Source organism: Homalodisca vitripennis, chromosome X (assembly GCF_021130785.1).
Source record: "Homalodisca vitripennis isolate AUS2020 chromosome X, UT_GWSS_2.1, whole genome shotgun sequence".
Classification (NCBI taxonomy): domain Eukaryota; kingdom Metazoa; phylum Arthropoda; class Insecta; order Hemiptera; family Cicadellidae; genus Homalodisca; species Homalodisca vitripennis.
This window is the reverse complement of record NC_060215.1, coordinates 9,580,059-9,606,257: the sequence shown is the minus strand read 5'-3', so window position 1 is coordinate 9,606,257 and position 26,199 is coordinate 9,580,059. Positions and strand designations below refer to the sequence as shown.

General features: G+C 34.3%; 1 protein-coding gene across 3 annotated transcripts; it reads left to right on the top strand.

Moving 5' to 3' along the window:
- The first annotated feature begins 10,008 nt into the window (after window positions 1–10,008).
- LOC124368660 (chromobox protein homolog 1-like) lies at window positions 10,009–25,017 on the top strand. Of its 3 annotated transcripts, none has more exons than XM_046825918.1 (5): window positions 10,009–10,192; window positions 17,425–17,587; window positions 19,376–19,556; window positions 20,536–20,633; window positions 23,642–25,017. In XM_046825918.1, exons 2-5 carry the CDS (start codon window positions 17,448–17,450, stop codon window positions 23,787–23,789), a joined length of 567 nt encoding a protein of 188 aa, XP_046681874.1. In that variant the 5' UTR covers window positions 10,009–10,192; window positions 17,425–17,447; the 3' UTR covers window positions 23,790–25,017. The 3 variants fall into 3 exon arrangements, with proteins under 3 accessions (XP_046681874.1, XP_046681873.1, XP_046681875.1); XM_046825917.1 differs by having other exon boundaries at window positions 10,010–10,192; window positions 17,436–17,587; XM_046825919.1 differs by lacking the exon at window positions 10,009–10,192 and adding an exon at window positions 10,206–10,340 and having other exon boundaries at window positions 17,436–17,587.
- The last annotated feature ends 1,182 nt before the right edge of the window (window positions 25,018–26,199 follow it).

Below are 26,199 nucleotides of genomic sequence, written 5' to 3'. Positions count from 1 at the left end.
TTTGCTTCTCGGTGCCTCATGTGATATGCTGCAAAATAAGATCAATAACGCCTTGCCGGCAGATAAACTAGAATTTGACATGCAGCTTTATTTGCATCATCAAACAGTTGAAGTAGGTAAATCGGGAAAAGCCTCAGTTTTTACCTTCAATTTTATTAACATTTTGACAACCTCACTGCCAATAACAGGCATAGTCTAAAATAAAAGGCAGCTGTGAACCTTTATCTGGGAATTCATGACGATGAAGAAGAAAATGGTTACATGAAAGTGTGGAATGAGGCTCTGGCTCCAAGGGGTCCTTACGAAGTTGCATTATGTTTACTTCAATACTTTCAAACGAAAATATTGCTAAAAGAAAACATTGCCTGAAATTACGTATTTTGTGCCAAAACTACAATATTTACATAGCTCTAACTTGGATGATGATAGTTACATCACAAGATTACGATGTTGAAGTGACAAAGCTCCGATGTTTCATAAGTGGCCATAGCTATAATGACTCTGAAAAAGATTTTGCTCTTATAGAAACAGCAAACCAGAAAGTAGTGTCTTTGTGCTCTCACAGTGGGCTGATGTTGTATTGGTGTCAAAAAGCTAAGCCATTTTATTGTGAACCATTTACACTGAACGGTTTTGTTGACCTGAAACCTCTAAAAAAACTCATTGCCTACAGAACAAATACACTCAATGAAACAAAGTTAAGTGGTTAAACGTCGCGGTTATTGATTTGAGAAGAGAATCCCCCAAATCAGTTTTAAAATATTCTTATGAAGCAGATGAACAGTACTATGAACTCTATTTGGGGGAAACGAGCAAATAATAAGGAAATCTTGCGAAGCTTACTCTACATCGTCTAAAAAATTCATTCAAACAATTAATTGTAAATTTTAAAGGTAATATTTTATATAATTTTTTTTAAGTAACAAAAAAATAAAAACGATAACTGTTTTACGTAACCAGCTAAATCAGTACTCATCAAAAATAAGATGAAAATGTGTTTATTATTAAATCGCTACACAAGGTCTTATAAACCTGTTAATTTTTAGATGCTTTAAATATTGGAAAAACACTGGTAAAACAGCATGGTACTGTAATCAATGTATTCCACATGCATATAATGAATTTTATTCAAACGTGCAAGTAGATGAAACAAAAGAATATGATACCTTGCCTGGAGTTGAGGAAGAGGAGGATAATGAGCAGTTTTACGCAACAAACAGTTCTAAAATTTATAATGTATTTACGAGTATTTTAGCTGTAAACTCCCATGTAATAAAAACCGTGTTTAAGTAACAGTACAAGTTTATTTATTTATTATTTCGTTTAAATTTAAAGTCTTTCTGAAATCAAAACGGCTTATACATTAAAAGCAGATTGGACTAACCTAAATACTTAAATGAACTAACCCAATGTTGTATAAAATCAAAATGGAATAACATCAGTTACAAATGGACTAACCCGCAATAATCCAAAATCTGAATGGGCTAGATACTGATTTTTATTTTTATGGTATTTAGGTAATATATTCCATCACCAGCTCCTCTTACATTTCTACTATCTTTATAGACATGATGAAGAAAAACATCAGCTTTCCTCTCAATATAAAAACTAGGAATTGTTATATTTTACTCCTCCATATCTCAAATCCAACTTTTTGAAGTTAGTCCATTCTGCGTCTTGGCTACTCGACTCTTCTGATCAAAACAAGTAAATAAACTACAAATTAACGATTTTCATATATTTCTCAAACAAACATAAAAATAGCTAAACAAACTATTGCAATGTGTTTAGAAGCTTATGTTTGAAAAGCTAATAGGTTTTGCAGACAAATCAACCGGTTTACTGCTGATCTCAGTTTGGTTTTAGGAAAGGAAATTGACAGCTGGCGCTGATCGAGATGGTTTTAGAGGGCTAAATTGAATAGTTCGACTATGTTGCTAAAAAACATTGCTTGAGAAGTTGAATTCTCATATCACGGGATTCGAGAACTGCTACTTCATTGGTTACAGTCTGTTTGAGTTACAGATCTCAAATCGTACATTTAAAACGTGTTTTACAAATATGCCATGATACTATATGAAATCCCGTAGGGATTAATTTTCAGGCCAACTTTGTTTTTTTGTGTGTACGTCAACAATTTCGGTTCGTCACTACAGATCTACAATTATTGACTTTACCTTGCCTGTTTTACATATATCGCTCTACTGTAACTCTAAATACCTCACCTTATTGACGTCCACGAATGTGAAACTAAAGGAAAATTCATATACATTGTTAGTGGGAGTTTACTTTATCAAAGGTTTGCCAAATTTTATAAAAAAATCTCTAACGCTCAGCTGAAATGCATCCTAAGAATTTAATAGTGCTGACTAGTCTTTGGTATTTTACTAGGAAACAGCTGAATTTAAAACGGGATGAGAGTTGGAGTGGGAATCAATTAATTGTGTTGTGAAGATGGGTGAATGCTTGTTTCTTTTTACTTTTAAATATGATATTGTGAAAAGTGGTTAAATATTATTTTTTGACGGTGGCCATACATTATTGTGTAATGTGTACTGGTGATACATAATTTGATTGATTGAAAATAATTTGTCTCCGTAATAGTCCTAATCTGTTACAAAACACTGTAAGACAGTTAGCATTATAATTATATATTTATTTTATTGATTTTAATGTACCTTTATAAGTATAAAACTAAAAAAGTGCAGAATATTAAATAATACAATATGAATTACTTATATGTTTTTATTGTTGCATTTCATTGAAGCTAGTAATCTAGAAGCCGAGGGTCAATAATTTGCATTGTATAATACAACATCATAGTTTTTATTGGCGTCGATAGCAAAATTTCTTATAAGAAAGACATTGATCTAGTTTTGGGGGCCGTCGAAATGGAATTGTATCAAAAGGGTAAAACATATGAAACGATAGTCTATTTCTCAGATTACAGTTTTTATCTTGACATAATTAAAACCAACCACTAGACACTTAAGTAATAGTTATATCACCATCAGACAAAGAGACTGAAAGTCACCACTTTAAGGTTCTGTATGTGGTTAGCTGACGCTGATTTAACATTTATTTCTAGGTCTAATGGTTGGTGTTAATTGTGTTACGCTACAAAAACTATTTCTATCTTAATCAAAACTTGCTGACGATTTCTCTCTCTCTCTTTAGGAAAATCTCTCTATGTATGACAAGAAAACCTAGATTGTTTTTATTCCTTATTGTAGTTTATTTATAATTCATATTGAAATGGTAAATACTAAAGGTTGCAAAATAAGTACTGTAAACTTTACAAAAACAGGATGACGTCTACATAATCTGGTTGTGAGTAAAATTGCAAGGTCTACTTAAGAAAATTGATCAAACTCTCTTTCCAAATTTTTGCACAGTTGCGTAGGTCAATATTTAATCATTTTTAATTATTTATACTTAATTTTAAAACCCTTTGTAGAAACCGTCAGAAAGTAGTTTTGTCATTTTGAAGTGACGCTAATTTCAAAAGGTTCTAACACTTTTCAGTCATAGTTTGCATGAAACTGTTTTCTTTTATTCGATATTGCAATATACTTGTATACAGCTTCATAAAATTAGAATAAAGGTATTTAACTTTACACTATGAATAAATTACATTTTGTTAACAATGTATATACATTTATTTAATTCTTCTTTTAGAAGTTAGCCATTTAAGTGTTAGTTATAAATAGTTTCATGCTTATAGACGAATATGTATAAAAAGTTCTTATAAATTAGTATAATCTATAGTGTATATTAGTAATTGCGGGAAATTAGACAGTGTAGGAGATTTATGGATGTCGCCATTAGGGTACTCGATGAGGACAGTCTGGCCAGGCTTATCGCTCGACCGAAGGACGAGGGAACGTTGGTTTATTGCACCCTCATCACATTTGGGAAAACGGGACATTGACAGGTGCAACACGATCGAGAAGTCCTTGGGCATCCGGTTCTTGTACAACATATACTGTCTTTAGCTTTCGTGTCGTATATATAGTTTCAATTTTCCTCGAACTATACGGCGCGTCGGTCAGCATAGAAATTTTCGCCAGTTGGAGCGTCCCCTTAATATTGGCGTTAGGCGAGAGCTAGCTGATTTCGCCCAGTAGGGTTACGTACTACGCAACAGTGACGTATTTCGTTACAGCGGTTGATTGTTGCGTTTTTCAAAACGTTAAATTTTAGGCTGTATTGAAATCAATCAACCTTGTTATAATGTCGTTGATATGATTTAAATGTATGACAAAAGTCCTATTACAATAACATAGAATACATGTATTGTAATGGTCAACAAAAAGTAAAATTAACATTAAATTTAAAAAAACGTAATCTCACCTTAAAAAAGTAGAACACATCTCATACACCATACAACGAGAACAAAATGACATCTAAAAAGAAACATCTGTTCTAGTTCTTTCTTGCAGGGAAGAAGGAACCCTGAACGATATACTCTCCTTACCTCCTTTTAAACTGGACGTTTTCCAATATTTTTATGTTATTGGAAATTCCAAAAAAATGGCCTTCTGATGTTTTTTAGTCAGCCCACCCGCTAGAGCCGATTGACGTTAAGCTGACCCATATGAATAGAATAATAGAATAACTTTATTGATCTGAAGGACACACACACACACACACACACACACACACACACACACACACACACACACACACACACACACACACACACATATATATATATATATATATATATATATATATATATATATATATATATATATATATATATATATTATATGAGTTAGAGCTTGTCAGTCATACTACAGATTAAACAACGATACTAAAGATAAACGACATAAAACAACAGTGCATTTCATAGCATGCAAAGCAAGTTAAAAAACAGAAGCAAATAATATCTAAAAGTAACAACAATATTTATGCAAAACAAGTCAAACTGTACAAGCATTAAAACATATATAAAAAAGAGGATACTTACGGAAAATCTACATCACCAACATTTGAATCATAAAACTCACACAGCCTATATAACGGATTTGCAATCAACCAGGCATGCATTATTTTCTTCAATCTTATAAAATTAGATGCTGAGCACTCTGAGACAAACAGTTAAAAAGCTTTATACTTAAAACCTCATGAGCATTCAATACTTTAGAGAGCCTGGTGCAATGTCTAGCAATTTTGCTACTGTTTCTTGTGTTATGTAGTTGTACATTACTGTTTAGTGTGGTGTAGGGCAGGATTTCCTTACATGCTGCAATCAGAGAAAAATAAACATATTAACAATTGTTAAAATACCCTCTTGGATAAAAGAGGTCTGCAGTGAGATCTGAAATCAACCTTAGCATTAATGCTGATAGTTTTCTTTTGTACTAACAAAATACTGCTTACTCTACAAGAATTTCTCTACAAAAGCAAACCATATCAGAAGACTTTGAAATAAAGTGTGATATACCATTTTCAAATGGTCTTTAGAAGCTAATGGTCTTAAATGTCTTAAGAAAAATACAACTCTACTTAATCTTTTTAAAACATGCTATACATGCACATGGCAGGATAACTTGAGATCCAAAAAAATCCCAAGTAGCTCACACTCTGAGTATAATCACATTTCCTATAATTTGTTATCACAGTAAATAAAATAAGCTGAGTCTTGTCATGGTTTAAATAAAAATAATTGCTCTATAACAATCATCAGCCTGCTTAATTAAATTAGTAATAGTTACATCATTTCTAGAAGTCAAAAGAGTGATATCGTCCTCAAACATTATAGTTTTACAGTTAATGTTTTTGTCAAGATCATTCATCATAACAAGAAACAATAGTGGACCCAATACCGGCCCATGTGATACACGAAAGGGTACCTCAGCATAATCTGAGAAACCGCCTTTTGAGTATTCTTTTTGAAGCCGATTGCTGAAGTAAGAGTTAAACAGTGAATTTTCACAGCCAATTATACCATAATGTTCAAGTTTTTTCAGCAGAATATTCCGGTCAACGCAGTCGAAAGCCTTAGGAAGGTCGCAAAGCACCGCACTGGTATCATATCCACTCTCAAAACTGAAGAGCACAAAGGATACTAAGTCCTCGACTGCGTCCATCGTGGACATTCTAGATCTAAAACCATATTGACTATTGGTAAACAACTAATTATGCTAAAACAGTGTTCAACTGCAATTTCATTACTGATTCGTAGACTTTAGCAAAAATAGGTACCAGTGAGATCGGTCTATAGTTACTGACATCATCCTTATCACCGTTTTTAAATATTGGCACTACTTTAGAAACTTTAAGCTTGGATAGGAAAATACCTTCAAATAGTCAGGCATTAAGGCTTATGCCTCACAGTATTTACGGCCTTCAAAAAGAAGTTGGTGAAAACATCGGTAGCTGTAATATAGCGATAGACACTATTTGAGGTCAGCTCGCTCCTCACAACCCACCAAGCAGCTTTACATGTGTTGTCTGAGTTGAGGATAAAGTTTGCATAACTACTTTTCTTAGATTCATTTATTTCAGCTCTAGAAAGCTTTTTGGCTTTTAGGTAGATCTTTCTGTCAGAGAGTAGACCAGTAGTACAAGATCGTTTAAAGGAGCTCATAACCTCATTTTTCTATGCGCCCAATTCTGCTGTATACCATTTTTGACATTTAGTTTTGGGATGTTAATGATACTTTTCTTATGTTTTCCAGGGAAAAAGATATTTAACCAATAAAGGAATATGTCATTAAATTTACTAAACATATCTTCACAGCTAAGGCCATCCAACAAAATAGCTCAATCGAAGCCATTCGAACACTGTTTAAAATCCATGACCTTCAAAAGTAGAAGAGACCGAAAGCTAATTTCATCAAGACCCACATTGGCGTTAGTATCTGATTTAATTTTACACAAAATTAACATACCAATACTCAAAAAGTAGTGGTCCGATATTTGGCAATCATGAACGTTCGCCCTATAATCAGAGTTTACAATGTTAGTGACAATATAGTCAATTCGGGCTACTCGTGTTGTTGGTTTGAGATTTGTGCAACAGACCCCAGCCGTTATCAACAAATTGTGGAGTTTAAGAGTATTCTGTTCATTGCCACAAGCTTCAATGTTAAAATTTCCACATAAAACAATACTACACAAAGTTTTGCAAATATTCCAAAAATAAATCAAGTTGGTCTACGGAAATTCTAAAACTACTTCCGTTAGGTATATACAACGACATTACAATAACCTTAGTAGTAAAAAGCCTAATGGCACATACCTCAAAATTAATTTCGATGCAAAATGTGCTAACATCAAGTTCATAATACTCCAAGGTGTCTTGCTGCGTATGTTCACACGTGTTGTGGTGGTGTAGAGCACAGCCATGAGTGCTCTTCTGTCACCTGAGAATATTTGGTCTGGGTCTTCGGTATCAACCACCAAAGTACTTACGGACGTCTGCAAGCCCATGATGGTATTTTTCACACCCCCACCTATAATAATAATAATAATAATAATAATAATAATAATCTCTTTATTGCATTTTTTAAACAACATAACATTGTATTGCAATCGTCATAAGCAAAAATAAATAGTCCTAACTATACCTTCATACACATTCACACTTACAATTCATACATTCGCTCAGACACATTCAAACTGACTCCAGATCCAAAGCAAACATACACATACCGACTCCAGATCGAGAGCAAACACATACAAACTGATTATTTAAATACAGTGCAAATTTAGACCTCCCAGCGGCTCGTCATGAATTCATCGACAGAATAAAACGTTTTTGACACCAAAAGGCATTTGAGACGAGTTTTTAATTGATTTTGATTGATGGAATTTTTTACACTCTCAGGGAGCTTGTTGATGAGTCTGACACCAACTTGTTGCGGGAGGTGTTGTGATAACATCAATCTGTATTGGCTAGTTCGAAAATTGTCCCTGCCTCTTGTCCCATATTGGTGAACCTGTCCCTTGACGTCCTCTATGTTGGTGTTGATCTTGCCAATCAGGTTGGAGAGATCTTTACCCTTATTTTGGCTGATTCGACATGTCACCAATCTTCCCTACTATAGCAGTTAACATTGTTTCACACTAATACCGAATGGACGAAACACATGGGGTTGGATACCGCTGAGGTCGTAGTAATGAATACTCGATTTGCAAAGTTTACTTGTACGTTTAATTGTGGCAAATAAATATAAAATCACCGTTTCCGGATGTTAAAAATAAAATTATGTATTGCCACGTTGCTGCGAAATAGAGTGATAATGAACTAAATGATATCATGGGGGTGGGCCTAATGGTTCCAATGTTGTATGGGAATTTTGCATATGATCTTAATAATTATTTAAAATTGACTTCCCTTCACTTTGATGACGACTCACGAGCGCGGGCGTCAGCATCGTGGCTCGAAATTGCAGCTGTATGCGGAAAAAATGAAGATTGGTAAACTAGAACTTTTACTCATAGTTAAAATAAAACTAAGAGACTCGAAGTTGAACTCGCGGACAAGCGCCTGAGGTGTTAACAAAAACGGCAGCTACAAAGTTCACGAGAGAAAACAATTAATACTCATGCCAATTAAGTTATTAATCCGCCAAGAATTTAGTTCCAAGATCATCGAATGTAACTTATAATAACCAGTTATGAGTACCAGAGTTGCGAAAATATTTATTATACAAAATACAACCAAATAACTCTACACACTTACACACATAGCACTACAAAGCCGCTTACATTTACAAACTAAAATTGTTAAAATTTTCCAAAATTACTTGCAATCAGAACAAATGAGGACTTCTTTATTGTTTGAAACTATTAATGCGCACTTAACACACATCGATATTCCGGACAATTGACACAAAACACAATATTTATGTATAATTAATTTAAACCCAATAATAAATATTATTAAATGGAAAACTTAATCACTCAGTTAGTATAGATTATTTTACCTGCTCAATCGTAGCGTAAGAAAACTATCGTCACTGTGGTCTAAATATAGAAGATCAAGCACGAACAGACACTAGATAAGACTAGTTCTCGGTCCGCTCCCTTCGGCATCAAGATATGAACTCGACCGATCAGATATGCTTACCTGAGTTGGACTCTGTCGGCATGCAGCACTGTCGTTCTATAGTGAAAGTAACATAATTTATCGTTAGTCGACGCAAGTGATCGTTTACCCTGACTGTTCGAGTGTATAGTACACCTAGGATTGGGAAGGATACATACGTTTCTTGGATACTGGGTTGCCGGTGCAGAATGCTCGTTCTTAGCTGCGCGTCAGTTGCTCAGAACTGCTTGTTTACACGTGACAATTAAGTGACAACCTATCGTGAATGAGACTGTGGCGTAATTTATGTGGCTACACCAGCCCTATCCTATTTACTTGGGGTCTAGGTCGCGTGTTCAAACCTAAAACGACCAGCTAGGTGCTCAGACAATCCTGTTCCAATAAACTCGACATCTATGCTAACCTCAGGCACATCAGTTACTATTAAATCCGGCAATGATTGTCTGCATATCTCTAAGTGTATCGGATTAGGAGAGTTTACCAACGGTCTAAGACCGCAATATAGTAAAAGACCCTTTACGTTCTTAAGCATTACTGGTCCATCGAACCAGTCAATATTAAAATCTCCAAATAATAATGTTATGTTCTTCACGTCTTTTACTTTTCTAAACATTTTGTTTTTGTATTATTTATAGAACCTTTTTTTTAAAAATCCCTTCAGTCTACCTCACCCACTTGCTGACGCTTGCCCTAATCCATCTGCAATGGGATCTTTAAGAAGTCCCGCTTTCACTAACCAAACAGTGTATATTATTATAAACATCATTAACACTACCCTATTAACATTAGTACGTACATTATTGATATATGTATTGCACATGATTGTATGACAGAAATTTAACCTAAAGAGAATCACTAGGTTGCATGAGATACTACCCAAACCTAAAAGCATAGAGAATCAAACCTACACATCCTTAGTCTGTGGCCTGTGCTAAGAGTAAGAAGAAGAGAAATCTGGCCATGCGTTTGTAAACAATGTGAAGTTCGTTACACAAGGTTTGAAGGTTATAGGTTTTGGATTTACACAGCAACACATTCAATATAAACGTTGGTCGTGTTCAGGGATTTATTTCAAGAAGTGATTAACTTCAAGTTTTATACTGGTGACGAGTCTACTGAATGTTTTCTCGAGTAAATAAATAATATTTATACATTCTTACTTACTATTTTCATTAAATTAACATTGATAATAAGAACATGAAATAAACTAAAATCTAATCTACTGAAGCTTGATGTATTAGTCCTTCTGTAGTTTGACACAAGTTATGTTATAGCCTAGGTTGGTATACATTAAGGTATCAGTGAAATTAGGCTGGAGTCATCAATCAATTTCAACTTTATTAATGTGTTTTGCTCCTTGGCTGCAGTATATCCTAATAAGCGGCCACCAACAATAGAATCAGAATTCAAATCATTGATATCATCGATAGTTATGTATGAGGTTAAAGCTCGACCTGGCAAATCACGAATTTGACATTATTAACGTATTCTGCTCATCCTACTGAACAAATATATATATATATATATATATATATATATATATATATATATATATATATATATGGTGCAAATGACAAATAACATGGTTTTAGGGGCTACATTCATAAATAGTTGGTAATTGTTACATTAATGGCCGGAGCAGCAAAATGCGAGTTTTGCGATATTAACTTATTGGAATCGTCCTCAAGAACAAAACAATATAAGGTTTGGCGGGGTGGAATCAAGAAATAACAAAGTTCTAGACCATAAAAAATGGAACAACTGTTCATGCGTGGAGCAATATTTCCATGTTGTACATCCACATCGGGCGTCACGTGACCTTTTGTGACTGTGATTCAAACTTGTGATGATGTCATCGAATGCCATCTTTGCAAACGTACCGTAAATGAAAAATAATACTGAAACGAGCAGAATTTTGATCCAAATGAACAAGGTTTTTCTTAGTTTCGAGCAAAAAATTATTAGTTGTTATCGAGTTGAGACGAGTGCCTCCAGACTTTAGCAGCGGGTGCTGCCCCGCGCTGATGTCAACAAAAGAAAAGCATCCCTCGAGATAGTACCCATCAATAAAATATCAAATTTAGAGGGGCTAATCAGAAATATAAATTGAATTTTAATGCAAAGGCAATTATATACAATATAAAAATCTGGATGTCATGAAAGCCACTAATATAAATATATAAATGGACATTAATAGAGAACACTTACTATTAGTGTGTTCCACAGAATGTGCAGAACGCCAAACTCCAATGAAATATAGCATTGTCTCGCTGGCTTCAAATCCAACAACGTGTTCATCAAACCAAAATATGTCTCTATATCTAAGCACGTTCTTTAAAAAAAAAATACCTGCCCGGGCCGATTTAAAAAAATTAAAATATTCAAAACTTTTTATTACTTTTACAAATTTTTCTGTCACAACGAAACATTAAAGTCTCCCGGTTTGAAAACAATATGCGACCACACGACGAACAAATACACTCGTTATTAAAAATTCCATGTTCTATTAAAAAGGAAATAATCTCCTATTGGTCAAAATGTAAACTCTTAATGTGCCCAAGAAAACACTCCGACACACACAATTCACTACGATTCGTCGAACTAGTGGATGGTTGATCGATGATTGGCACTCACTCAATCCAACCTACAGTTCACGATATCTTGTGAAGCACTGACTCATGCCCCAGAGCACTCAGATAACAGATATGCTATCAGTCCCGGCCGCAAATGAAACAGTATTATAGTATTAGTGTTTTAAAAATACATTTTGAGACAATAAATGCATGTTCATTGCCATTGTTCTTGCCGATGTCACTAGCCTACTCACTACATAGATGAAATCAAAACAGCTGGCAATGATTAATTATAAATATCTATAGGTCAAATGTTGTATTCAATATTTATAATTGATAATCATGATTCGATTGTGTTTCTGGCCACTTACTATACTGCAGCCGTGCCTTTATTGCCTTGTGGATAACCAAGACATTTATTATCTAACTATAGCGTATTAACTCTAGTAATGTAATTTAATCTGGAAAGTTGTATACACTGAGCAGTATTAAGTGAGCAGTTAAAATATCATTCCATAATTTATTCATTTTTTAATTGATTAATTGTGCTTTATAGAGTGAGAGTATGGTTTTATGTGTTGTTTTTAAAGCGGGAAATTAATATTTTGGGTTTCAGTGAGGTGGTAATTGTAAAGTTAACGACTGGACCGGCAAAGTTCAAGTTTCGTGTTAACCTATTGCTATCGTCCTTTTAAACAAAACAGTATAAGGTTTCAATAGGTGGAAATGACAACTAACAAAGTTCTACAGGCATTACATAGTCTTCTTATGATCGTAAGTCTACCTCCTATTGGTTGATGCTTTATGTCAGCCTTTACACTATCTTTGGATAGGTAAAATAACAATCATGTTGAAATCAGGGTGTTTTGACCTTAACAAAAGATGTTTTTGTTAATTTAGACCTTCTAAGAATAAAATCCCTGATTTCAGCATTATTGTTATTTTACGTTTCCAAAGATGGCACAACGGCTGGAGTCAGCAGCAACCAATACGAGGTTGACTAATGATCATAACAAAACCACGATGAGGCCCTTAAAACAATGAAATGTTAATCCACACGAGAAAAGTAGTTCCACTTTAAATGTCCTTGAATGCACCCCATGAAACCTTATACTGTTTTGTTCAGGAGGACAATAGCAATAGATTAATAACGTGAAACTCCTATTTTGCCACTCTGGGCATTAAGCTCACAATTACCATATTTTGATGTGATTGGAAGTTACAAGGTGGTTTGTAAGTTGGTTGTATGTACGTACCAATTTTGGAGGGGTACTTTGGTATTATATGGAGGCCACTCTGTCCCTGTAGCTACCTCGAGGGGTATTTTTATATTTCCACACAAGTGCGGGCCACCGAAACTTGCACTGATGGCCAGGGGCATTTCTGATCGGTACTTTCCTGACCACAGATTATGTCTTAGATTCTCCACCTTTTCCGACGTGAGATCACTTTGGAACATCTGTGACTTTGGACACGTGTTCTGAGGTCAGACTAGTACTGATCAGAAATGGCCTTGGCTATCAGTGTGGGCTTGGGTGAACATCCCTCGAGATAGTACCCAAAATTTAAGCTTAGATAACGCTTGTAAAGGTCAACTCTAACTTGATAAGACTAGTAGTAACATATGTATGATAAGCTAATCTAAACGTACTTATATCGTGTAATAACGAGTAGTAGATAAGGATGGAGTGGGCTCCATATGATGCTGAAGTACCTTAAGACCTATAATGATTAGGTTAGTTTTCCTCATTTACTTAATGTTTGTTTTGTAGCTTACATTATAGTTAATTTGGTTGCATTATCTTCTAATTTGTTTTTATCTACCGGTAACGAGATTGAAGTTATCGACCTATTGCAATCGTCCACCTGAAAAAAAAGCAGTATAAGGTTTAAGGAGGAAAATTACAAATAACAAATTTGTAGAACATTAAAAGTGATACTGTTTTTCTGGCAAGATTGTAGGAGGGTATGATTAGGTGAATTTACAATATTTGTTTGTTTTGTCGTGTTTCCCAGGTTGTATTAATGGCTGAAGCCATTTGTAATTAAGCCTTCTAGAATTTGATCCTTTAGTGATTAGTACTTCCTTGAGGAATGTTTTTCATTCTTCTCCATCAGCACGAGGGAGTGGTGTTGTATCCTGTGGTGATGGCCAGAAGCACTGTCAGTTTGAAATGTACTTGTATTCTCAGAAGGTCTAAGTTACCAAAAATATAGTTTTTTTTTTGTAAAAATCCCTTTGATTTCAGTTTTATTGTTATTATACTTATCCAAAGACAGTGTGGTGGCTGACGTTAGGAGGAACTAATACGAGGTTGACTCACCGTTACAAAAAGATCATATGACACTCCGTACAGATATATTACTATATATTGCAGTATTAAGTAGTTCTACTTTGTCGTCACCTCTTGAACCACATCGATGGAGTTGAACTGATGTTCTTTGAGCTTAGGTTCTATTTTTAATGTTCTACAACTTGTCATCTGAAACTTTGTACTGTTTTATTCAGGAAAATGATAGAAATAATTTAATAATTTGAAACTTTTACCTAAAATTTCATATTTATTTTTAATAATATATAGATTGCCTTATGAATCGTTCAAGCTGTATTTAGTTGTCAATCAATCAATCAAACTTACTTTATTGCTACAGAATTATTTCTGTTGACACATTACACAAAATGTATTAGTTTTCAAACAGTCCCTATAGGCTACACGGTTTTTGCAAACTTAAGATTTAGCTTAGATTACACTAAATCTAAGCATCATTAGACTGTAACATTTGTCATTGTGGCTTGATAAAAACTCCCATACTCTGTTATGACTGCTGGAAAGAAAGTTCCTTGGCCCTTCCGAAAACAGGTATATTTAGTCTCGAATTTAATTCTATCAGTAGTGAATTCTAGAACCTAACAGCGTTAAGGTGAAGGTGTTTTTTAAAATATGCTGTTTTGTGCCGTGGATTTCTATATTTTGTAACTCATATCGGTAGATGCGAGGACCAATGACAATTAAAGTTGAGGGTTCCTTTGCATAAACAAGATGCAAGATTGATGGATGGAAAAGTTAACGGTAGGTTTTTCAAAAACACTTCTAACTAACCTTTTTAGGATATTTTAAAGGATAAATAAGCACAAAGTAAGTTGCCAGTAGAACTTCTCGTGGAGCAAAAGTTGACAACCTCTTTAAAAGGAAATCACCAGAACTCAACCTTTTACAACACACACCAGTCTGGTGGGCCAAAGTTTTAAGTTCTTGTTAATGTGAACTCCAAGAAATTTTTTAAAACAGTACACAAATAGATTTCAGAGCCATCAGGGGAGAAACTTATTGAATCAAGGTTTGTTCTATTGTTTATTGGAAAATAAATTGCCTTTGCCTTGTTCTTGTTGATATTCAATCAGTTCTTTAAAGACCACTCAGCGTTCATTTCTTCATAGACCGTTACCTCTGGCTCGGCTCTTCCAGCTGCTTAAACCTCTCTATTACCTTGGACAATTTAGACATTAAGGATATCAGCCATAGTTAGTACAGTTATTCCTACCTTTCTTTTTTATGTATGGCCCAATAGCATATGGACTTGTTTTCTGTGAAAAATTCAGGCACGATTCGTATGTAATCTATATACTGTTATAATTACAATAATTAAAATGTCACAGTGCTAAATAGTTTGAATACAAGCAATATTTTCAAGGTTGAATCAAGTTTAAATATAGCTGAAATATTTGTACCAAGGGGGGTTTAGTATTACAACCCCCTAAACCCTAACCCCCAGGTACGCCTATGATTGCACTCTGGTTAATAATTTCACTGATATCACATTTATTTAAAGGTCATGATTTTTCTAGCTTTACACACTTACAACCTACCATAAATAATATTACTAGCAGTGTCAGCCAACTAGTCAGCCATTACTAGCAGTTTCAGCCAACTATATCAAATGAGTGAAAGTCATTAATTTCAGCCTAGTTCATTAAATTGAATTATTTATCTCATTTCAGTTTATCCTTATCCAAACCACAGAAATGTTTTAAAAATACATTGATAACCAAGCCAACATGAATTATGTACAATCTCAGATTTACTTTACTGTGCGAAATTCTCAAATAGTAATCACTGATTATGGCTTCTGGTATTCTTATATAATATCCTGAAATCCAAAGTGGGTTCCATACTTAAAAGGTTTATTAAGTATTTATATAGACCTATTTTTAAATTTGTTTTATCGTACATATGCTTACTTCTTTAATGTTTAACTTTTACTTGGTTTCCATAAAATTAAATCTTTTAATCGTTAGTATTATTACAAAGTACAAACACACCAATTTGTGTGTGACTTACAGCTATTGAGAATTCAGTATATTGCACTAAAAGCCAATGAGACCAAGACTTACACGATATTCACTGGCTTATCTTTGAAAGTTAAATATCTATTCGCTTATGTGATGTATACATTGTGCTTTGTGAACATAATATAGGAATTCAGGTTGAAATTTCATTTGTGGATTGCCTGGAAGTTTGCAGAGCTGTTTGGAGTAGATGTCCAAAATTAGCTTTGGTTTCCTTCTCTTTAAGCTGTTATAGATTTATGTTTTAATACTATTGTAGACTTGTTTTACTGTAGCTCTCTGCGTGGTCATGATCCATTAGGAGAAAATATACAGAGTCTATTCAATAAGTATTGGGACTGGTTCGCTGTATTCTCAATGGAGCGGTGGAGGTGGTAGAGGGGTCACTCACCACTCAGGCGCACTTTAATTCAGTCACCTGCGGACATGAGTTGAGAGAGGAGCTGGATTTTTGTGACATGTGATTTGTTATGGTGTGAACATGCCAGCATGGAGAAGATTGTCGAGCAACGCTACGCTGTGAAGTTTTGCTTTAAACTTGGGGAAATCAATGTCCGAGACCCTTGAACTAATTTAACAGGCTTATGGAGATGATGCCTTAAGCCGAATAAAAGATTTTGAGTGGCACAAAATCAAAACCATGCTGATTGTTTTTTTTACCGACGTGGTATTGTTTAAAAGGACTTTGTGCCTACTGGAACGTCCGTAAATGATGCATGTTGCGTGTAAGTACTTGCACACCTGCGAAATCGGGTAACAAATGTGCGATCAACCATTACGAAAGATAGGAAACTTCACCACGACAATGCGGCGTGCTACGGTGCGATTGTTGTGCGACAGCTGCTGGCAAAATTAGGTGAGGCAACAATGCCTAACCCCCCACCTACAGTCCAGACCTGGCCTGGCCTGGCTTTTTCTTGTTTCCGAATGAAAAGGGAGCTCAAAGGACATTGGTTCAACTCCATCGATGTGGTTCAAGAGGTGACGACAAAGTACAACAGTATTCCGGAAATCAAATTCCAGCGGGCTTTTGACGAGTGACAGATGCGCTGAACTTAGTTTGTTGATGCAGGAGGAATGTATTTTGTAGATTATTAAGTAATTGTAATGATACCTGCAATAAATTTTGATTTTGGATCCAGTCCTGATACTTCTTGAACAGATCCTGTATATGTACGAGTTCTCAAGTCTTAATTTTGGAGTAGCTGATCCATTAATTACATCTACCATACTCACATTGTAAGCAATTTGGATTTGTATCTATACGTGAAGTGAACATGTATCTTGTGATATCTTGTTTCCTCTTTTTTGGAAGCTTAGGCCTCATAGCTGCTTTAGACACTTGATTTTCGTGTATTCTACTGGAAAGAGAAAGAGGTATAGGACTACATAATAAATGTGTAGGCTTATACAGAAAATTACTATGTTTAATTCAAGTTTAGTATTGTAACAGGTCTGATTGAAGATGAAAACCAAAGATAAAGAGCCAAGTCCTGGACCTGAGATGCCTGTGGAAGAAGAAGAGTACTCAGTCGAAAAAGTCCTTGACAGGAGGATTCGGAATGGAAGAGTTGAGTTCCTTCTCAAATGGAAAGGCTATTCTGAGTAAGAAACAAGTTTATAATGTATGATTAATTTTAATTTAGATACCTCTTTAAAAATAAAGAAAATACTATTATTGTGGGTTGTGTAAGAAACTTTTGAGTTCCGTTCGGAATGGAAGAGTTGAGTTCCTTCTCAAATGGAAAGGCTATTCTGAGTAAGAAACAAGTTTATAATGTATGATTAATTTTAATTTAGATACCTCTTTAAAAATAAAGAAAATACTATTATTGTGGGTTGTGTAAGAAACTTTTGAGTTCCGTTCGGAATGGAAGAGTTGAGTTCCTTCTCAAATGGAAAGGCTATTCTGAGTAAGAAACAAGTTTATAATGTATGATTAATTTTAATTTAGATACCTCTTTAAAAATAAAGAAAATACTATTATTGTGGGTTGTGTAAGAAACTTTTGAGTTCCGTTGAATCTGTGTGGTACATACTTCTTCCCCATACTCTGTTTTTCTTTCCTCTTTATCCTGTTATCCTTCCCTAAATCTCCCGTTGGCCTACTATTTGGTTTTCCACCTTGTGTGAAACTTGTATTGGTAATCAATTTACATTCATATCACACTGCTGAAGCTGCTGATTTTAACATAAAAAGTAAAACCATGTTACTTTAACTTCAAGGGTCTTAAAACTGTTGAATTAAAATAAAATAGTAGATTCTGACTAAAGTATTTGATCACATTAACATTTTTTCCAAGTATTCCTCTAAAATTATATATTGGTGAATGATCAAAATTTTTGTCGTAATACAATCACAATAAATATTACCTGTACTTGTTGTGTAAATATTTCAGTGTTTTGGAAAGAGGTATAGGGCTGAGAGGTAGGGTAATAAAGTTACCTCATACACAGTATGCAAATGGAATAAATTAATTCTGGGTTAGAAAATTATTTGAGTTATTTTAGGAGGCACAGCGAGGGAGAGAGTTGATTACAAATAGAGATTGTGTGAACAGTCCCTTAACAGTAATGTTATTATTTTGTAGGTATTACATTATACAATAATACCGGTATAATTTATTAGACAACACAGATGAATTTAATAGATGAGAATTGTTTTGGATCTGAAATACAGGAAGAGTTAATGCAAACAGTTTACACACCCTGGTGAAATTAATTTCAGCCTCATCTCTCGGCACATCCTTTAGCCCTTATTTCTGGCATCGATTACTCACAGATCAGGTCTTGATTGACGGAGACTTCAGGTAATAACCAAACAGATTTGGCATTCTAACCTACATCATCACATCATCAAATTCGTAGATCATTCTCCAATTTTTCAAAGAAATATTGTTTTCTATTGGCCAAAAAAAAAACTGGAGCAAAAAGTGTCTAAGGCTATTAACAGCTCTCTTGTCTGTGAACAGAACTTGTATTTTCTTCTTAGAAAGCGCTACAGGATCAGTTGCCATACCTGCAAATAGTGGTCCATTTCATTGTCACGTAACTCATTAACTGAATTGGCCGAAAATACATCACTTCTTTAGCATGTGATCTCCCACTGTTAGGAATTTCTAGTGCTACAGAATATCTTGGTAATAGCTTAATAGATGTTCAATGGATTTCTACAGAGGAGTGCAAGTTTTAGCTTTATTTCTTGGTAGTCTATTTTTGATAATGTTGAAAATGCTTCTCTTGCTAACGCATCCTTTTCTCAGAACCATTAAAGTTGGTTGAGATAGTGAATATTTAAAATACAGTGAAGGGCCTTTTCGCCCAACCTATAGGTGTGATCGATGCAGTCTTGTGGATTTTTGTTGTGTAGTGATACTCATGTTCTTGTATCAGTGAGGAGAATACATGGGAACCAGAAGAAAACCTGGACTGTCCCGACTTGATTCTACAATTCGAAGAAGTACAGAGAAGAGAAGCAGCCAATAAAGAAGGAGAAACGAAGAAACGTAAAGCTACTAGTTCAACATCACCTGGATCTGAAAGATCACCATTTAAGAAACGAATGAATATTGAGGTAATTATAATTTTATAACCTATGTTTACATCTAAATGTAGTTAATTAATGTGTGTTAATTATTAATTGGCTATTAATTCTAAACGCTGCTTTGAATAAATCCTTCTTTCTGGAAAAAGCACTTTTGGTTTTAACGGAAAACTAAGAAATGCATAAAAATACTATTTTGAAACCCTGTAGTTTCAAAAATTTCTGGGGAAGGGCTTGTGGATTTCCCATTCTTCTAGTACACATTCCATACACTATTGGAGGTGTTCTGCCAACTCTAGTTCTAGAAATCATCTCAGTATATACGGGGTGAGACAGACCACCTGTGCAGTATGTATAGTGTATAGTGAGAGAACGGTTTGGTGTATTAACATAAAAGAAAGTGCTTTCTCCATAAATCGCCCATGGGAGTCCACTGAAAATATTCTCATCAAAATCTACACAGGGTGCTCCAAAATTAAGAGTAGATTTTTCGAATCTAAAATATTGTAAATTTAAACATAGTGCAAATCGTACATCCATTTTAAAGGTCTTATTGAAAGGAACTCTTTAGTGAAAACAGAATTCACTTATGGAGGAAAAGTTTCTAAAACTTTCACTGGTTGTCACGTTTTAACTTTAAATCTCCCCCCAACACCCTCTTTTAATTTTAATGTTGTTGTGTATCGGTAGCATTGTTTATAAACATATTTTCACTGTGAAATTAATGTTTTGAACGTGAAAATTGTGAATTTTATTATGTATATTGAGTGCAACCCTGTAGTTTTAACTATAGCTCTTGGTTATAAATTTGATCTTAATTAATTAGTGATAAATTTGGCCTTGTTAATTGTTCGATGACAACAAAGATCAAAATACTGCATTTAGAACTGATAACTAATAATTTTGGTGAAGCACAGTAGTATTCTTGTTCAAATGTATTTTACTGTTATATAAAGACTTAACTTATATCTCTATAAAGAAAATGGATCTCATAGTCCATCTTTTGCAGGAGGAATACAAACCAAGAGGGTTTGAGCGAGGGTTGGATCCCGAAAGAATCATAGGAGCTACTGATTCCAGAGGAGAACTTATGTTCCTGATGAAGTGGTAAGTCGTACAAGTGTTTTACCCAATACCATTGTTGTAGTTGCTAATCAGTGGTGTACCCAGTTATCTTCTCTAAGGGGTGCCTGGACTACTTGGAGCAGGGGTTCCAGGAAATTTTTGAAATATTATGACCTAAAAGTGCTATTTTATAGTACTTCTGAGTCAGGAAAAGGGGGTTGGGGAACTAAGACCACGTAGATTGGGGTGTAGGGCATTATAATATGTTTTAGGAATTCATCTAGTCTGTCTTTACTGTGAGGCCAAACTGCCCATACATGGTTTGCGTAGTGACTCCATAATTTTCTAAGCTCCTATGGTTTTTTCCTTTCCATAAGTTTTCTGCTACAGGGACGCCATTGTCCCTCCGTCATTATGCTCATAAAAATTATCGCCAAAAAAAGAATAAGTTTATTGGAGGCATAGTTCTGCCAATTCTACAATTTTTCTGAGATTGAATTTCCTTTAATTTGAATTGTTTCGGGAATTGGCACTTTGGTTAAAAGCGGTTAAATGTCAAAACTGATCAGCATGTCTTTCAACACATTTCATGTTGTTTATATTTTTGATGAAATTACCTGAATCCCTCACGTATGAATCACTCCTTCCCATGCTAAAGACAACAACTTGAACACATTAAACTACATTATAATATGTAGGTGAGACAATAGAGCTGGCAATAGGTCTCATTGGAATGACTTTTTTATGCATTTTTTGTAACCCTTACAGAAGTGGTGATTTTGGGTCAGGGTTAATGAAACCTCTCTTTATGGTGTCTTCTGTGTTAGATCTAATTGCTTTATTTACAAAAACCTTATACACTTAGTAGGGTTTCTACCTGGTTTGTAGAGGCCATCATGTAGCATATAATTTCTTGTAAGTTTATATCCCCATAGCCACCGTTGCATTGTGTAATCTTCTGCTAGAATCTTCTTTTAAAACTCACAGGGTGCTTCTTTTTTCTATTGATAAATTTAACTTATACAAAAAACCACAAGAGAGTGCAGTTGAGGGAGGAGCCTATTTTTCCCGTGACCTTGGAGCGGCCAACGAGAACTGAGCGACGTTGCCAAACTTGTTCCCCGCTGTAACCACAAGCCGCGCGAGTCCAGCGTTCTTAAAATACTGAACCGTTACGCTCGAAAGAAATGTTAGAGCTGTCTTGAATTAATTAACTACGTATTACAAAATGTAATTTTACGGTCATTTAAAAAAAGTACATCTCTGTAGCTTATTTCCATGTTGAGTTAAATGGATTGAAATAAATTATTGTATTATATTACTCATATACGAAGATCGTAGGATTAAAACCTTTAGCCGAAATATAAATTAAAAAGAAAACATAAAAATTCCGCAAAAACGTTAATTTCCCGTTAATATTCCGTGAAAATGAAGAAGACTCCGAGGTTTTGGCTACGATATTGCCGCCTGAGAGCGAATAAATAATATACAAGTGCAAAGGTAAGAATATTATTAAGTCAATCATGCTTTTTAACGTATTTCATTTTAAAATAGTAGGCCCTAAAAGCTATTTTGTGGAAAATTGGATTATTTCAAATTTTAAAAATATAATTGTTCCATAATTTTAAAATTGATTATATTGTAATATTTTTTAATTATTTTTAATCAAGCAACGCGTCATGCAGTGTCCAATATAAGCAACATGTATATTAATTTTGTGTGTGTTTAGTAATCGTTTAAAATCACTGAAAAGATTGTTGTATCGTATGGGAATAAGCAAGTACTTTACTCTGACTAACTGACGGGACTATTTGTTTGTTTTAATCGATAGTTAGTTTGTAATAACATTAATAAACTATACAAGTAATTTAAATATAATATAGCTGTCAACACATTTTAAATATTGTTTTTCAATTATACTGATAAGTTTTAAATGTTCAGTATCAGTGTTAGTTGTGACAGCGCAGCGGTTTATCAGCCACAATGCGCCAGCCGTGCCGGGCGGCAGCGGCAGTTGTGTGGCAACGTCGCGCAGGCCAGTCCATTCTATTGGTCGCCGCCAACTGCACTCTCTGGTGGTTCCTTGTATAGGTGTTTTCAATTTTTTTCAGCACAGTAGTGACATTGTACCTAATCTCTTCTACTTTCACAGTTGTAAAATCCTTAGCTGCGGTTTCTATCGAGCAAATGATGTCACTGTTGGAATTCTATTTGGAGCCAAGGCAAAGTTTAGACTGAAGTGAAGAAGTTGGAAACCCATCAAGTTCTTGTTGTGATCAAGTTAATTCAGGTGTTACCTATTATATATGAAAGGAAATCTTATATTTGGTTTTCCAACAGTAACTTATGTGTTAATGAAGATAAGACTGAGCAAATTTTTTTAGTTTAAGCAGTAATTCTGCTATAAAGCTGTATAGGCCTCTCTCTTTACTCGTCTTCGTAACATAAATTCTGCCTATTTCATTTTGATCCCCAGTATGATACTCGTCTCTGGAGGAATTCTAGTGCTGCTAAGAAAGTTTTCCTCTGTCAAAAGAAAGCACTACGTACAATCCTTAACTAGAATATCAAACACATATTTTTATAGAAAAACAGAATACTAACATTTGCTTTTTTTATTTTACAAAGCGTAGTGTATGTCATGGAAAATATACACTTTTTCAATGTAACTTAATTCACAGTTATATCACTAAACATAGAGACCTAACCAAATCTCAGCACACAATCTACATGCTGAGGTAAAACTTTTTAATAAATTGACTCTCATTGCTAGGGATACTAGTTGTAACCATTTAAGAATGCTATGTCAAGGTGGTTCAAACAAAAGGTTTTCCACTTCATTGAAGAAATACTATCCTGTAGTATCAATAGCTTACAATTTTAGGACTATTAATCTCTTATTTGTTTTATCAGTTTTGATTTTGAATTTCATGTAGTTAGTATATTTTTTATTTATATTTAGGCCTATGATGTACTACTTATGTTAGTATTGTATAACTCAGACTTTTTGAATGCATTTACATGATTCTTGAAAAAAAGTATTTTTCCAGGAAAGGGACCGATGAGGCTGATCTGGTGTCGTCGAGTCAGGCAAATGCTCGGTGCTCTGAAATTGTAATTCAGTTTTATGAAGAAAGACTCACCTGGCACACATCCAGTCTTGATGAGGACGAGAATGTGAAAGATGGGCCTTACTGAAGACACTTATAACACTGTCAAATTTATTGTTTCTCCAATGTTTTATGTGATTTAATGTTAAGTTGAAAAAGTTTAACTTTCCTTTGTAAAAGATAATGAATTCCATATCTTTATAAGCAGGGGCGACACAGGGTGCTGTTTAGAAATGTTAAGAATATAAACATGAATTTTACTTTATAATTACATTTATAACGTTCCAACAAGTTAGTCAAAACGAAAAATATGAAAACCAAATTATATTCAACATTTTATCGACATAACTCTGTTTTAGTTATTTATATGTGATAAGTTAGTTATAATAGGGCTGTCCAGAAAGTAACAGAAGTTTTAAAATAAAGAATTAATAAAGTTAAAGAAGACTTTTATCATATAAATTTAACAGCTACATTTTTAGTCCATTTTTCAACGCAATTCCTTTCAAATTTTTGAAGCTAGTTATTAACCAAAATTACACTCTCATTGTCCAATAAAACAGTTGCTGTATACTTTCTGGCTGACAGAGTTTGGAAACTTTTTCTTTGTTTATTATTGTGTGTTTCTCAATTCCGTAGACTGCCTTTTTGACTCAAAATTAAATGCTTTACCCATATTTACCACCAGTTACAATAAAATAGAGAAGTTAATCACCTTTTTTACTCCAAGATGGAGGCTCTAGCCCGCCCAGTTCTGAGCTAATCCCGAACATCCGTTACTTTCTGTACAAGCATCTTATATTATCAGACAAAATGTTCATTGAAATTTACAAAAAATAAGGAACGTACTATTAATACTAATGTTTCACCGAAGCTTTTTAAGCCCTTTAGCCTCATTTAAAAGTTTTTACCTATAAAATATTAAATTTTGCCAAGAGATCATAGTTTCTGGAAGATGGACATTTTTCCTCCTCCTGCTTCTTCGTCACTTGAATGTTCATTTTTATTAAATATAATACAAGTACATAATTTTTGTTTCCATCAAAACAATATTAGTTTAAATGTTTCACATTTAAGATTTGTTATCAACTCTCAGTTTCTTAATGTCAGTAAGCCGACTTGGTCGCACAGGCACTACTGAGGCAGGGCTGGTTAGACACATATTTGTGAAGGACATATTTCTCAAACACATTCTACTTTCTAGATGATCCTTATCTAAAATAAATGTATCGTTTATATTTAGACCTCTACATAATGTTTTGTTTCATTTGTGTGTTTAAATGTTTATTAAATAATTATAGAATATTTACATAAAATGTTGTTTTTTTTCAACATTAGCTCTCAATAATATTAGTTGAATGATTGGTATTTACAAAATAATAACTTATCTTCTGCTCGGCTAGAAGCACAAATAGGAGTCGATAATTGAGGTGCTTCTATATAAGTATCTATTTATTTATGTATTAAAAGTCCAATGATGTCAAGAAACGGATTCGCGTCAAAGCTTAAGTTATTTTTCATTGTAAAAGTCTCACTCATCTAACATGTACACCGGATTGCTCAAAAGTGTTTAATTTTTTCCAACATTCACAATAGCACTAGGATGCTAAATAAACTACAACTTTTTCACACAAAATTATTTGAAGCAAAGTCACCATCATTTAGAAGAAATGAAAATGAACTTCGACTTTAAATCAACAATTTTATATCTGTTTTATTCATTTGAGTCAATTTGTGCATTGAGAGGGCAAAGTTCCAATTCTGGTTCTGCCCCGTGCACGTGTCGCTGTACATAGCGATATGCTCACACTTTTGAGCTCTATTAAATATGTGCTTTGTAACACATTCAGCTGTTTCTTGTGACCCACAAGAGCCAAAGTCTCGTCTCAACTATACATGTAACCCTGATCTTTAGCTAATACATGTCAAGTGAAAATGTATAAATACATATTTTTTATAATTGGCAGGATCAATTTCATCTGATCATCTTGCCAAGACACTTGGCTCCCTTGCAAAGATTTCTTCTGAATCGGAATCACTCATATTGAAAGTTTATACATTGATTAATCAGCCTGCTAACTAGCTCTAAACTGGTCCATTGACTGATTCATGTGACCCCACCAGCTGTAAATAAAACATCTTCAGGGATGTAAGACAGACTTGGGTCTGTTTGCTTTTCCTCATTATTGTTACACAAGTCAAGTGGCCAGACTAAGTTGGTAACTAATGTTTTGAGGTCAAGTGATGTAAGACAGACTTGGGTCTGTTTGCTTTTCCTCATTATTGTTACACAAGTCAAGTGGCCAGACTAAGTTGGTAACTAATGTTTTGAGGTCAAGTGATGTAAGACAGACTTGGGTCTGTTTGCTTTTCCTCATTATTGTTATACAAGTCAAGTAGTCAGACTAAGTTGGTAACTAATGTTTTGAGGTCAAGTGATGTAAGACAGACTTGGGTCTGTTTGCTTTTCCTCATTATTGTTACACAAGTCAAGTGGC